The sequence below is a fragment of the Gadus macrocephalus genome, chromosome 11 (genome assembly GCF_031168955.1).
Source record: "Gadus macrocephalus chromosome 11, ASM3116895v1".
Taxonomy (NCBI): Eukaryota; Metazoa; Chordata; class Actinopteri; order Gadiformes; family Gadidae; genus Gadus; species Gadus macrocephalus.
The window spans coordinates 20,083,030-20,098,029 of record NC_082392.1 but is presented as its reverse complement, the minus strand read 5'-3'; the positions used below and the strand labels follow the sequence as shown (position 1 = coordinate 20,098,029).

General features: G+C 46.8%; 1 protein-coding gene and 1 long non-coding RNA gene across 2 annotated transcripts in view; one reads left to right on the top strand and one right to left on the bottom strand.

Annotated features, from left to right (window-relative positions):
• LOC132467942 (uncharacterized) overlaps positions 1–15,000 on the bottom strand; it is a 696,489-nt gene that overhangs the window by 338,203 nt on the left and 343,286 nt on the right. The window lies entirely within an intron of this gene.
• The window catches only part of si:dkey-215k6.1 (transmembrane protein 132C), a 118,405-nt gene that overhangs the window by 92,306 nt on the left and 11,099 nt on the right, over positions 1–15,000 (top strand). The window contains exons 4-7 of the mRNA XM_060064752.1: positions 6,918–7,123; positions 11,663–11,726; positions 11,805–11,936; positions 13,471–13,543. Coding sequence (XP_059920735.1) covers positions 6,918–7,123; positions 11,663–11,726; positions 11,805–11,936; positions 13,471–13,543 — 475 coding nt within the window. The remainder of the gene's footprint in view (positions 1–6,917; positions 7,124–11,662; positions 11,727–11,804; positions 11,937–13,470; positions 13,544–15,000) is intronic.

Sequence of the window (15,000 nt, the reverse complement as noted above, 5' to 3'; positions counted from 1 at the left end):
AGAGAGAGAGAGAGAGAGAGAGAGAGAGAGAGAGTTAGATAGGGGGAGAGAGAGTGCAAAGTGAAGAAGTTGGAGGAGGAAGAGTTAGACTGGTGGAAATGCACAGGGATAAACAGAGAGAGGAAACGTATAACTGAGGGGCACTAATAAGGAGAATTTGAGGCAGGGAATAAAACCCAAAACGAGGAGGAAGTAACTGTAGATTTAGACGGATCACTCTGCCCTGAGGGATGATGGGAAATGAATATGGATTCACACAAATGATGTAACCTGTCTTGGTGTGTGTGTGTGTGTGTGTGTGTGTGTGTGTGTGTGTGTGTGTGTGTGTGTGTGTGTGTGTGTGTGTGTGTGTGTGTGTGTGTGTGTGTGTGTGTTCCTCAGTTTATGAAACTGCAGAATTGAAGTTATGGACTTCCTGCTTTCTCTACCAAATTGTTTCCCACGCACGGGCCTCCCCGGTTTGTTCAAGAGTTTGTTTAATGAGCAACAGTAAACAGAGGCAGCAGCACCGCTGCTTCTGATTGTTTCATATCCTATTTCCATTTCAACCAATCCAACAACGTGTACTTTTTTCTATCCACGTGGCTGGTTCGACCTGAGGTGCCATCCCTCCCAGTGAGTGTTCATTTGGTAGTGTCTGTGGTCGCTGTGTGGTGTTTGTGGTCGTTTGTGGTCGTTTGGGGTCGTGGGGTGGTGTTTGCGGTCGTTTGGTGGTGTTTGTGGTCTGGTCTGTGGGTTTGCACTCCTTATGGGTGATTCCAACCTCATAATTGTGGTGCTCCCTTGTTCCAAGGCGGCCTCACCCCACGATGGAGAACACCTGATAGTCAGTGGAATGTGCGGGTAGTGGCGGGAGCGGACGGGAGTCCCCATGGAGCAGTCTCCCTCTTGTTTTCCCAAAATTGCTTTTGACAAATTTTTCATCAAATAACCTAATGGTTTGGGTGTTGTGCTGCTCTGCTTATTATTCTCATTCCGGGAATACTGAACTAAGGTACAGGGTTGTGATGAATTCAAACACATGACGTTTGGGAAGTAGGAGGGACCAGGGGTGACCGTGTGGCGCTGTTGATACTCATCATTTACGTTTAGGGGATTTTTCAGAAGCTTTTATTCAAGGAGACTTTAGGGTCAGGTGTCTTGCTCGGGGAAACTCTACCTAGGAGGAGCCCGAGATCGAACTAGAAACCTTCCGGTTATCAGTCAACCTGCTCTACTGTTGGCCCTGAGCAGTAAAACTCAAACCTCCTGTTCTACTGCTGCCCCCTCGCTGTGGACGACCTATGCGGGCGTACAGCTGTGTACCGCTGCCTCATGGCCCATATGAGGTGGAGATAGAGGGACACGAGATAGAGGGATGGATGGATCCGAAATGTGTTGTTGTATTATTTAGTTTTAAGTACGCATTCACACACGCACACATGCACACACACAGGAGTCAGCCATTGCTATTCACTAGTATATTGTAACTGGTACTGCAGAAGAGGTGTTGAACTCGGTGCAATCTCATCACTTTGTTCATGGTGTAATTTAGTCAAGGTGAAGCTGAATCTTCCTTCGCCATCTTTTACTTTCCAGCCATTCTCTCTCTGCAGATTTCCTTCTCAGTTTCTCTCTCTGGCTGTGACTCCTCTCTGATGTTTTTCACTTTTTGTTGTTCCTTAGTTTCCACTTTTTTTTTTTCCACTCTGCTCTTTGTAGCGTCCTTCTCCCATCTTCTCATTGCTCTCTCTCTCTCTCTCTCTCTCTCTCTCTCTCTCTCTCTCTCTCTCTCTCTCTCTCTCTCACTCAAACTCCATGTCAATCTCTTTCTCACTCTCTCTCGCTTCCTCTCTATCTCTCGCTCTCTCTCTCTCTCTCTCTCTCTCTCTCTCTCTCTCTCCCTCTCTCTCCCCCTCTCCCAGCGACAGATTAAATCCATTCCTCAGTGTCCTTAAACCTGCAATTCAGCTTTTTACCCATGACACCATAGATACATTTGTTCTAGGTGTGTGTGTGTGTGTGTGTGTGTGTGTGTGTGTGTGTGTGTGTGTGTGCGTGTGTGCGCACAGTTGATTGCTAGTAAAGCTATGTGTGTGTGAAAAGTATAGTATTATGTTGTGTCTATTTATAGTGTGTGTGTGTTTGTGTCAAAATAATCATTTTCCGTTTCGTCAGATTACGTTTCCATATAAATCGAATCATTTATCCCCGCCTGTCTGTGTGTGTATGTGTAAGTGTGTGCGATCCAACAGACTTAAGTCTAAATCAAATACCTCCATTTTCCTCGCTTCCCCGTGGCGACAGAAGTTTGTGAAAACGTCAGCGGCGTGGTGTGAGAACCTTCCCTCTCACATGGCTGACTCCCAGCCCGACCGCGGGGTCTGTCACTCAGACGCCTGAACCCGCCCCCCCCCAACGCCCGCTTTAAACAAGAGGCCTTTCACTGCAGACGCCGCAGAGGACAAGACCGACGGTTGCTCTAACAACCTTGACCGGATCTTACCCTGGCTTGCGATGTATTCAACGCAGCGATTCAAAATTTGCCGTTCGAGATCATGAAAAAACTAAATATAAAAAAACATCGATGACCGTATTGATTTGGTAGGGAACTCTGTGAAGGTTCTTCTGGGGGTCAGGCCCTGATGCCCTGTATGCATGGGGTCCCTATCCCTTCTGCTCTAGGTCCAGCCCGGGGCCTCCCTCACATCCATGTGTGTCGTCACGGAAGCAAGGAGTGTTGCACTTGGAAATGAGTGCAACATTTAATGCTTGCTCGTGTTTGATTAAAGCTACACCTTGTCCCTTTTTACTGCGTAATTTGTTCTTTTGATCAAGTCAGCGCAGGCAATCATGCTCTCCAGCTAAATTGGGTCTGTGCTTTGTAGTTTTTTTTCTGTCATGCCAAACAGCCGGTACTCTCTGCTGCCATCTCTGGCCACAGAGGGTACATGCGAGCAGAGTTACATGTTAGCTCTTTAAAGCACGCATTTGGATTCGGACGATTCTGCGAGAGAATGGATCTGGTTCTTCAGAAGACCAGCGATAATGATGCGTGCTAGTGATCGTCATGATAAAGTCATGGCTAAGGAGTAGCCAAAGTAGCGGACATAAGGGGAGTGTTCAAGCCATTACTCACATTTGTCCTCATGTGAAACTAACTTGTTATTTAACGGCTAGCGTAACGGCCCAGCCGGACAAACGTAGAGTGCTGCAGTGAAGGACAGTCAATGTCAGTCCACAGAGCCCAGACCATTGCTCACTGTCACCTCCTCTGGTAATCAGTGTGTCTGCCCACCAGCTGTGAGTGTGCATGTGTGCGTGTGTGTGTGTGTGTGTGTGTGTGTACCTTGGCGCTGTTCCGTGCCAGCCCTCTCACCCACACCGCAAACTCACACACATACACACACACACACACACACACACACACACACACACACACACACACACACACACACACACACATAGACACACACAAACTCAGTTCGGCATTACAGTCTTACTTGTATTATAACTGAGATTTTATATTTATGGTGTGGTTGTAGTGTGTGAGACCATCACACTTATTGTATGAGTGTATAAGTTAAACCAAATATATTTGTGTATACTGTATAGTTAGATATATATAGATATATGTGTGTGTTTATACATATATATTTATAAATTCACACACATATATATATATATATATATATTTATATATGTGTATATATAAATATATCTATAAAAAATAAGTATGTTTATTTCTGTCCATTAGTATAACCAAAGACATTTTGTGCCAAACACTGGCTGCAGCAGTGAGCCTTCAACCGGTTAGAGAAATGAGCAATTGTGTTTATGCTCCTCTCTCCCTTCTGCCCCTACTCTCTCTGCCGTCTCTCGCCAAGCAGACACCCCAGACCCGCTTCACACGGATTTACACCTGGAATTTAAAAACTGATTTGAGGAAATAGTTTGAGGAGCCAACGGCCCCTGAATCCCTTTGATGTTAACAGCCGTGAAATCAGGTTCCCAGGCAGGGCGGGCCCCCGTGTGTGTGTGTGTGTGTGTCGTTGTGTGTGCGTCTGTGTCTATGTTTGCGCGTGCAAGTGTGTGTGTGTGTGTGTGTGTGTGTGTGTGTGTGTGTGTGCCTGTGTGTGTGTGTGTGCTTGCATGTTCAAGTGTCTGTGTGTGTACGTGCGTCAATGTGTTTGTGTGTGTGTTTGTGTGAATGTGTGTCTGTGTGTGTGTGTGTGTGTGTGTGTGTGTGTGTGTGTGTGTGTGTGTGTGTGTGTGTGTGTGTGTGTGTGTGTGTGTGTGTGTGTGTGTGTGTGTGTGTGTGTGTGTGTGTGTGTGTGTGAATGTGTGTGTCTATGCGTGTGTGTGTGTGTGTGTCTGTGTGCTTGTTTGAATGTGTGTCAGAACGTAAGAGAATGAGCCGGAAGATGAGAGGAAGAATTGTTATGGAAAAACATGCATGTGGAAAGAGATTAAACGGAGCGAGAGAGAGAGAGAGAGAGAGAGAGAGAGAGAGAGAGAGAGAGAGAGAGAGAGAGAGAGAGAGAGAGAGAGAGAGAGAGAGAGAGAGAGAGAGAGAGAGAGAGAGAGAGAGGGAAATGTGAAGTTCAAGAAATAGAAGACAGAGGGTGAATCGAGGGAGCAATCGTAAAAGGAAAATATAAAAATCTGAACTAAAAATCACAGCAAGACAAGTCAGAAAGAGAGAATAATAGAGAGAGTACAGCAGTGAATTTGGGAAATAAGGCAGAGAAGGGAGTGATTGAGGAATGATGGAGAGGAAGTCAGCACTAGGTTAAATGAGGGGGAAATGTGATCGGATGGATGGGTTTGAGGTGAATAAAAATGAAACAACGATACAGAGAGAAGGAGAGAGATGGAGAGAGAAGGAAATAGAGAGGGAGAGATTGAGAGGGACGGACTGGCCTTACTTCTTTGTTTAAGGACAGGAATGACAGACAGTGAAGTGCGGAGTATCACTCGACTAAAAACAAGAGTGATGCTGTGAAGGTTCTGTGAGAACGGCTTCACAAATACACTGTGAGTGAGTGAGGTCCAATGCAAAGTATCCATTCGGTCTGAAGACAGTCAGTCAGAGAGAGAAGGCAGAGAGCGAGAGAGAGAGAGAGAACAATGTACGGTGCCTGTGCGGTAGATTAAGACTTTTAGATTCCAGACTGAAAAGAACATAATGAATTGGAGAGGTTGAGTGGAGAAATATAAAAGAATAAATATATATATGTATACGTATATGTATACATAGATTGATAGATCGATAGATACATTGAATGGTTGATTGATTGATCATCAATAGATTTATATATATAAATATTGGTCGATCAATCGATCAAGCGATTGATATATATATACTGTATTGCAGATGGAGAGAGATTTCATATCATGTTACAGATCGTGCTAAAATGGGAAAATACCAAGTATTACATTGTTGATCAGCTATCCAATTTGAATTTGTTAGTATTTTGAAGCAATAAGCTGCCAAACTTGTTTATTCATCAAGCTATTCTACATGAATAAATGGATAGAGATGTATTCATGCGACAGGCTTCCATGGGGGAATAAATCAGTCAAGGTTGCATCAGTCACTGCCAACGCAGGCAAACTCATAAAGATTTAAAGGCAAAAAACAAAAGTTGTCTTACCAGAAGATGAGAAGCAAAAATAAAGTTAACCAAGGGAAGCAACACAAGACACATCTTTTTAAATATATTAATTATTTACTCCTTGATAAGATAATTTTTTTTTATTATTTATACCAAAATATATCTTGGCTTATACTCATGTGGCTCATGTGGCGGAAATGTTGGATTTCTGCATGAGGAAGTCAAATTAATTTGGTGTGCATCTGCATGCATGCATGTGTGTCTGTTTGTGTGTGTGAGTGTCAACTCTTGTTCAGTACAAACGCCCTAAACGTCGAGCGAATCAGTCACACAGCAGGGCCGTGGACCAGATTGGAAGTGAATATGACTAATACCTGGCACAGCCTTTGTTGTGGCTGTCAGTTAGCCGACCACGGTGCCATCTACGTTCTGAAACACGACCGTCTCAATGACATTTTAACACTTCCTTTAAAAATTTATTTGAATACTTTTTCCAACTTGATGACACATCCGCTCTTCAAAGGAAGACAAAATGCCCTCAGGACAACGTTTTTTGATATGCAATTGATTTTCTTCACAAAGGAAAAGATACTTGCATGTTAATTAAGAGTGACATCACTGATGACACCGCGGTAAACAATTTCTGTCTTGTTCCGGCGATCGTATTCATCAATACGTATCCACCACTTTCTTGGTCAGGACAGGGGTCATTGATTCTTTACTCTCTCTTTCTCGATCTCTCTCCCTCTCTCGCGCTTTCTCTCTCTTGCTCGCTGTCTCTCACTCTCTCTCTATCTATCTCTTTCCCTCTATTGCTCTCTCTGTCTCTCTGACTCTCTCTCTCTCTTCCTTCTCTTTCTCTGTCCCTACGACTCTCAATTAAATTCAGTTCAATTCAAAAGAGCTTTATTGGCAAGGAGAAACCTTTACCTTGCCCAAGCAGTTCCGAAATCAAGCAAGGGAAACACAACAAAGTCGAATTGATGCAAAAAAATTCTAATAATACAAAAATATTATAGAATACAAAATACTATTTATGAATCAAAACATGGTATGCATGAAACAATTAGAAACTCTAAGCATAAACATTCATAACGTCTAGTTAAGAATAAAGCGCAGTGTCTGTGTTGTGTTGCACTTGGTTGTATGAACATCCTTACTGTACCGTCAGCCTGTATATTGTTTCTCTTTCCTCTGACAAAGGTTCTTATTGTAAGTTGCTTTGGATAGACGCGTCTGATGCCCTGAATGTAAATATGTTGTGTCTATGTATGATCTCTCCCTCTCTCTCTCTCCCCCCACCCCCCCCCCCCCCCCCAGGTGTCTCCCGGCTGTGACCAGGTGCTGGTGAACGGTAAGGAGATGCGGGGCCGTCAGTCCCTGGCGGTCAACTTCACCTACCTGCACCTGACGGCCGTGCTGCGGCTCAGCGTCTGGGTGCCGCGGCTCCCCCTGCAGATCCACGTCTCCGACACCGAGCTCAGCCAGGTCAAGGGCTGGAGGGTGCCCATCGTCACCAACAAGAGGTAACCCCACCCCTCCCCCTCAATGCCAATGTGACCCCCTCAACCCAAGGGGACACCCCCCCCCCCAAACACCCCCTTTCCCTCAACACAAGGTGACCCCCCCCCCACACCCTTTCAACGCACTGTGACCTCAACCCCAACCCCCAACAAGTGGTAACCCCTTGAAATTGGGGGACCCCCGTGAAATTGAAGACCCAGTTCTTATTGGCTGTCGGCATTGTCACTCACAGAAATAGAGACAATTATATCCATTGGTTTAGTTTTGAATCCGGTTTGGTTCTCTGGTTTTCCGGAAGCCCAGCCCCCAACATAAGTCCTACGGGCAGAACCAGACCATTTAACACTTAGATGGGGCTATTCTAATTCAGATTATAATTCTACATGCTTTATAGAATGCAGATATTATGTATTTTTTTACATCATATCACATTTGAACAGATATCATATTAAATATAGCCAAGGTAACGTTGGTAAAGTGGTAAATAAGCAGCCTCTTCTTTGATCTCTGATCAGTCATCAATGAGTAATTCTCCTATCTAAGAACAAAGGATGGAATCTAATTATCCATATTTTTCAAATATATTTCAACCATTTATTCATACCAGTTCAACTGAGGCCAACTCCAACACAAAAATGAAAGAAGACAATTTTGACAAAGGAACAATGAAAATAACCACATGTGGGTCTTTGTGTGGGATTGCGTTCAGGCATGTGCTTTTGTGTGTAATATGGTGAAGATTAGAGTGTATGTGTGTGTGTGTGTGTGTGTGTGTGTGTGTGTGTGTGTGTGTGTGTGTGTGTGTGTGTGTGTGTGGGTGTGGGTGTGGGTGTGTGTGAGTTGGTGTGTTTGGGTGTGCGTGTGTGTGTGTATGTTTGCGTGTGTTTGGGTTTGTGTGTTTGTGTGGGTGTGTTGGTGTGTTTGGGTGTGTGTGTGGGTGTATATGTATGTGTGTGTGTGTGGGTGCATGCATGTTAGTGTGTGTCTGAGAGCGAGAGTAAGTGTAGAGAAAGATAATAAAGTGGTTATTGCATTGCAGGTCCGCAGACATATTGTCCAGTCTATTGCTGCTGATTAGGTCATCGCCTGCCTTCCTGTACAAATCACCGCACACACGCACACACACACACACACACACACACACACACACACACACACACACACACACACACACACACACACACACACACACACACACACACACTAACACACAGATTATATTTTATTTTCTCTCACCTCAAGTGTGCAACCAATGACACACACAAACACAAACCCACTCACACTCACAATCACACTCACACACACGCACACACATTTTCCACAGGACCACTCAGACGACATTAGAAAACAACACTCCCAACTCCAAGCCTTTTTCCTTCTTGATAAAAGCTTTTGTCTTCATCTGAATGTTCCTCCTCCTGCGGGCCAATCTGTTTGAGGGGCCAAGCTGTTTGAGGGGTCAAGCTGTTTGAGGGGCCAGACTGTTTGAGGGGCCAAGCTGTTTGAAGGGCCAGACTGTTTGAGGGGCCGGGTTGTCTGACGGGCCGGGCTGTGAGCAGGGGCCAGGCTGTTTGAGGGTCCAGGGCTGTTAGCAGGGGCCCGGGCTGTGTGCAGGGTCGGGGCTGTAAGCAGGGGCCGGGCTGTTTGAGGGGCCGGGCTGTTTGAGGGGCCGGGCTGTTTGAGGGGCCGGGCTGTTTGAGGGGCCGGGCAGTGAGCAGGAGCCCGCCAGCCAGACAAACATTGATGTTCATGTCTTATTTGTGATGCATCTGCATCACAAATAAGACATGAACATCACTTCCTTTCCTGCAGCGGGACTGAATAATTCAGGGCCAAGTGTGTTACCCCCTACCCCCCCCCCCCCCCCCCCCCCCCCCATGGCTGGGTGGGAGTGCTTAACCTTGTTCCACTGAGGTACATCACGGTGGGAGGGGGGGGGGGGGGGGGGGGGTCTTCTGAAGGCTGGCTTTGCTCTCCATTTCACCTGTCATTCTTTAGCGTGTAAAAGGAAAACAACTGAAAGACATGCGCCGTGCGGGGGCGGGCTTAACCCCGGCGACGGAGAGAAGCCACACATCTCAGCGTCTGAGCCCCGCCCGGACCGCTCCGTACAGACGACACGCTGAGCCTTTGTGGAAACACAACGGAACGCAGCATGAAAAGAGGCCGCACACACTGCCGGGTCCCGAGAGCTTACCTTTATTCTCTCGCCCGCTCTCTCTCTCTCTCTCTCGCTCACTCCCGCTTTTGCTCTCGCTCTCTTTTTCTCTCTCTCCCTCCTGGGTACGCTCTTACTCTTGCTCTCTCCCACTCTCTCTCCCGCTCTCGCCCTCTCTCGATCATGCCCTCTCTCTCCCTCCTCCCATGTGCCCACTCAATCTCGCTCTCTCTTGTCCTCGATTTCGCTCTCCCTCGTTCTTTCCTCCTCTCTTAGTTGCTCTCTCTCAATCTTTCACTTTTATCGCTATCTTTTTTTCACTGTCTGTGTACATTTATTCTGTCCCAGGGTATATGTGGTGTGAAAGAATTGTTAAAATGTTAAAATGTCCCTTCCAACTTTCAGTGTGTATCTTTGTACCTCGGCCTCTCCCACTCTCCTCTCTCCCCTAACTCCCTCTCTCTCTTCTCCGTTCCCTCTACTCCTGTGTGGATATGTCTCTCTCTCATCCCACCCTCTGTCAGAGAATAAAGACGCTCTCCTGCACACACACACACACACACACACACACACACACACACACACACACACACACACACACACACACACACACACACACACACATACACATCCAATGACATTCATGACATATAATGTCAACTCTTGTATAAAGAGCTATACACATTCATCTAATACACACTTTCTTACACACAAACACACTCTCACAGACTATCATCATGAGTTCTGGCACTGAAACACAGGTTATTTTACAGAATACCTGTTCTATTTCTCAGAACAAAAACATTTTTTTGTCTGTGTGTGTATGCGTGGTGTGTGTGTGTGTGTGTGTGGTGTGTGTGTGTGTGTGTGTGTGTGTGTGTGTGTGTGTGTGTGTGTGTGTGTGTGTGTGTGTGTTTTTTTTTTTTGTCTGTGGGTTTCTTTCTCCCTCAGATGGAGGCTTGGGATTGGGGATGGGGTTTTGAGCGTGTGTGTGTGTGTGTGTGTTTTTGTCTGTGGGTTTCTTTCTCCCTCAGATGGAGGGGAGTTGGGAGATGGGTTTTGTGCGTGTGGTGTGTGTGTGGTGTGTGTGTGTGTGTGTGTGGTGTGTGTGTGTGTGTGTGTGTGTGTGTGTGTGTGTGTGTGTGTGTGTGTGTGTGTGTGTAAAAGGCTATCTGAGAGAAAATGGTCAAATTGAAAAATGGGCCAGAATAGACGGGTTGCAGGATAGTGTAACTACACACACAATACACACACATGTACACACACACACACACACCCACACACACACACATACACACATATATACACACACACGTGCACTCTCATATCAACTCAGGGGAACAAAGTGTGCAGACTGCTTGTGTTTGTGTACTTCCACACAGAGTTTCAAAGAATAATTCTTAGTGAATTGAAATTATAGGCAGTGTAGGAGTCAACAAAAAATGAACTCTTTCATAAGATTATTTTATTTCCATACAAATGTAGCGAGGCAAAGAGATTTTAATTGGTTGTTGGTGGATGCATCTTGAAGCCCAGTCTCAGAATCGTCACGATATCTATTGTTATGTTAAAAGTAGTACTTTGAATATTATAAAACCATTCCATAGGGACTATGTTTCGGAAAGCCAAGCAGATGGATTCATCACAAGCCATCACCAGCTACTATTTATGCCATGGATCACGCTTTTACTTTGAAGCCCTTGCTAAAATCCTGCACACAACCACAAGAAGAATTGTTTAAGTGAGTGAAAAACTATGATATAGCTCATGGGTAGACAGTGTTATGACACAGTTCTTTGTTTAACACGTAATTCATATCGTAATTCATAAGAAAAGTGTAGCGGAGTTCAATAGAAAAAAAACACTGTTGGTGTTTTTAAAGTGTCACTTACTTTATGTGAGCAGTGGTGCTCTTGTTAGATTCAAAGGTGCTATGCGTTAGATTTAAGAGCTGTCATTTTTGTGTCATTTGGTAGAAATCCCACAGCCATCTGTTAGCTTTTAGTGAGTGAAATGCTCTATGAGAATAACTGCTTTGCCTCGATACAGAACTACTTCGATCTTTGAACACTCATTGCTCATTTGATAACAGGACGTCTCGCTCAGAATCTTGCAATAACAATTATGCTTCACTTTAACTCTGCTCTCTCTCGCCCCTCCATCTCTCTCTCTCTCTCTCTCGCCCTCCCTCTCTCTCTCTCTCTCTCTCTCTCTCTCTCTCTCTCTCTCTCTCTCTCTCTCTCTCTCTCGCCCTCCATCTCTCTCTCACTCTCTCGCCCTCCCTCTCTCTCTCTCTCTCTCTCTCTCTCTCTCTCTCTCTCTCTCTCTCTCTCTCTCCTCTCTCTCTCTCTCTCTCTCTCTCGCCCTCCCTCTCTCTCTCCAGACCCACTCGGGACAGTGACGATGACGAGGATGACGAGAGGAAGGGAAAAGGCTGTGCCCTCCAGGTATTCCCTGTTCGTCACTCCACCGTTCGTCACTATCTTAACCAGCTGACTAACGCCCTGCTCTCCCCCGGCCCCCAGTACCAGTACGCTCTGGTCCGGGTGCTCACCCACTTTGTGGCCGAGCCCGCTGACCCGGGAGGGGACATGGTGTACATGCTGGGAAGCGGCTGGCAGGCGGACATCACAGACCTGGTACTGGACCAGCTGAAGGTGGGCGCACGCACACACACACACACACACACACACACACACACACACACACACACACACAGTCACAGAAACACACGCACACACACACACACACAGACATACAGTCACATGCACACGCACGCACGCACGCACGCACGCACGCACGCACACACACACACACACACACACACAACACACACACACACACACACACCACACACACACACACACACACACACACACACACACACACGCACAAGAAGTTGGTTTGTGAAATGTCCAGTGGTTCCGTTCAAGTCATTGCCCGTTGATACCATGAAAAGCTAGTGTGAGGCTGCATTTTCTACTTCTGTGTCGGATGGCTGCCCATCATTGGAACAACTTTGGTCTCTACATGACCTGGCTGGCCAAAAATGCTCAGTAATTGCACCAACACAGAGACTCACAGCGTACACAATGTGTTTTAATTCAGTCTACAATAGGTCAGTTGGCTGCATTGTTTCATCGAATAATCTAAGTTATTATTATACAAATGTATATAATTTATATTACCTGCTTTCCAATGCGCTTTACACATTGTAGTTGCGTGTGCCTGTGCGCTAATGTGTCTGTATGTGTGTGTGTGGGTGTGTGTGTTTTGCATGTGTGCGTATGGGTCAAAGGGAGCATCACACCTCAACCATTACTATAACAGTCAAAGGATCTTTCCGGTTGGCTAAGACCCCGGGTTAATTGTTGACTCGCTCTATGACTAGATGTAAATCCGCCATGGTTTCTGTTGGACACCCCACTTCTCGTGGTGTCACATGGTCTGAGACTGGGCAGTTGGCGGGCCATTGGCATCCGCTCCAAATGAGCATTCAGCAGCTCTCAGATCAGACTCCAAATGAAGTGCTCGTTTCCCGGTTGAATGAATACATGTAGACGAGCCCGTCCACCTGACACAAGCCTCTCTCCTCCCACTGAGCCGGATCATTGCCACCGGCGGGTCAAAGCCATAAAGAAATCCACAGTTCCCTCCCAAATGAATCACCGTGCTTGTAATCAGGACGTTTGACGTTCACGGATTCTTACTGCTGGCAACTGAGTCTCCCGTCTGGGAGCGTGCGCAGCAGTGGCTTGTAAACACAGATCAGAACGTGTGGATGTGTTCGTTTGTGGGCACTGTTGGAGAAAAACGACCTAGGTATGGCAGTTCTTAGGAGCTAACTTGGGTTGGACAAAACATACCTACAGCTATGAGAGCTGCTGAACACTGGTTTTGGAATATAATGGACGTCGTTGGGGCGCCAACTGCCCAGTTACGGACCGCAGGTCTCAAGCGAGAGGAGGTGAGGTGAGCAAACATCATGGCTGGTATACATCTAGACATAGACAAGGTCAACAATTAACCTGGGGTTTTAGAAATCCTGTTTAAGAATCGGTGGAACGGGCAGTGGAGGGTCGGGGGGGGGGGGGGTGGGGGAATGTGTGTGTGTGTGTGTGTGTGTGTGTGTGTGTGTGGGGGGGGCGGGGGCTTTGTCCAAGCTGACTGTTATTATGGTCTGTTCTGCAGGTGGAGCACCCTCGTATCGCCAAACTGATAGAAGGACGCATTCTGATGGGCAGGGACCTGGGAATCACCACCAACAGGTACCAGCCCCCAGACCCTTCTGTGGGACGCGCTGTGCTCCCCTCCCTGTCCCCCACCGGGTCTCTTCTCCCGGTGGATGTGAAAGCCCTGCCTCTACCGCCACGCTGTCTCTGATGGGACTGGCAGGTGGGGGACATGTGGACGGATGGCAGGTGCTCTACGCTGCACTTAAGGGTCCTGCACCAACACCCTAGTCTACTCCATTTACAAATGATACCCCCCCCCCCCCCCCCCCCCTCCCCCCTCCCTTCCCCGGTCGGAGCATTCCGGATGATGTTCTCAGGCGATGAACTGCCGTGATAAATAACACGTTTTAGTTCCGCTATCGACCCCTGGCAAACCTGCGGTTCCCTTCCAAAACTAAATTAAACAAAATGGCCATAAAAACACACCAAATAAACAAATCAATAAAAACTGTTCTGTGTTCCGTTGAGTCGACACACGCTTGTGTCCAGGGGAGCCTTTTGTTTGGACACCTATTGGCCGACTTTGCTTCTCTGTGGCTTGTGTGGTGGAGTCTCCTGCTCTGTGCAGATGGATTTGTCTGCTGCCCTCCGGTCCAGACACTGCGTGGTGCAGGGCCAATCATTAGCGCGCTTCGTGCATCCACTCTCTCTGCTCTCTCCTCTCTTCCTCTGTCTCGCAGTAAATCACAGCTTTTTGGATTAGGCCCTTATGTGTTAAGATGTGGGATGATGCAGTGAGGCCTGACACACGCACACCGCGCACAAAACACGCCCTCTAGACACGTGCACGCATGCACGCACAGACACACACGCGCGAGCACGGAAACACACTTGAATGTGTTTTTATGTATAGGATATTTGTATTAATTTAAATTAACTGTTATAATTACCAGTAAACTGCAATAAGTTGGGGTGAACATGTGTGTGTTCTGTCTGTGTGTCTGCGTGTGTGTGTGTGCGTGTGTGTGTGTGTGTGTGTATGTGTGTCGGATGTTTGGCTGCCTCATCTTGGAATTTCGGTGAACAGCTGGGTATTTTTTGGAGTGTTTCCACCGGGACCTCAGCTTGTACACACACACACACACACACACACACACACACACACACACACACACACCACTGACACACACACACACACACACGCACGCACGCACGCACGCACGCACGCACACACACACACACACACACACACACACTCAGACCCATGCAGACACAGCATTCCCAGTAATATACCAGTGCAGACAGACGTTGTTGGATAGTTTGACATTTCATTTGAATTCCCTCTCTGCCCCGTCTCTCTGTCCCTGTCTCTCTGTCCTTCTTCTCTCTGTCCTTCTCTCTCTCTCTCTCTCTCTCTCTCTCTCTCTCACACACACACACACACACACACACACACAAACACACCCACACACACATTCCCAGACACACACACACACACACACATACCCACACACACAGACACACACACACATACAGACACGCACAC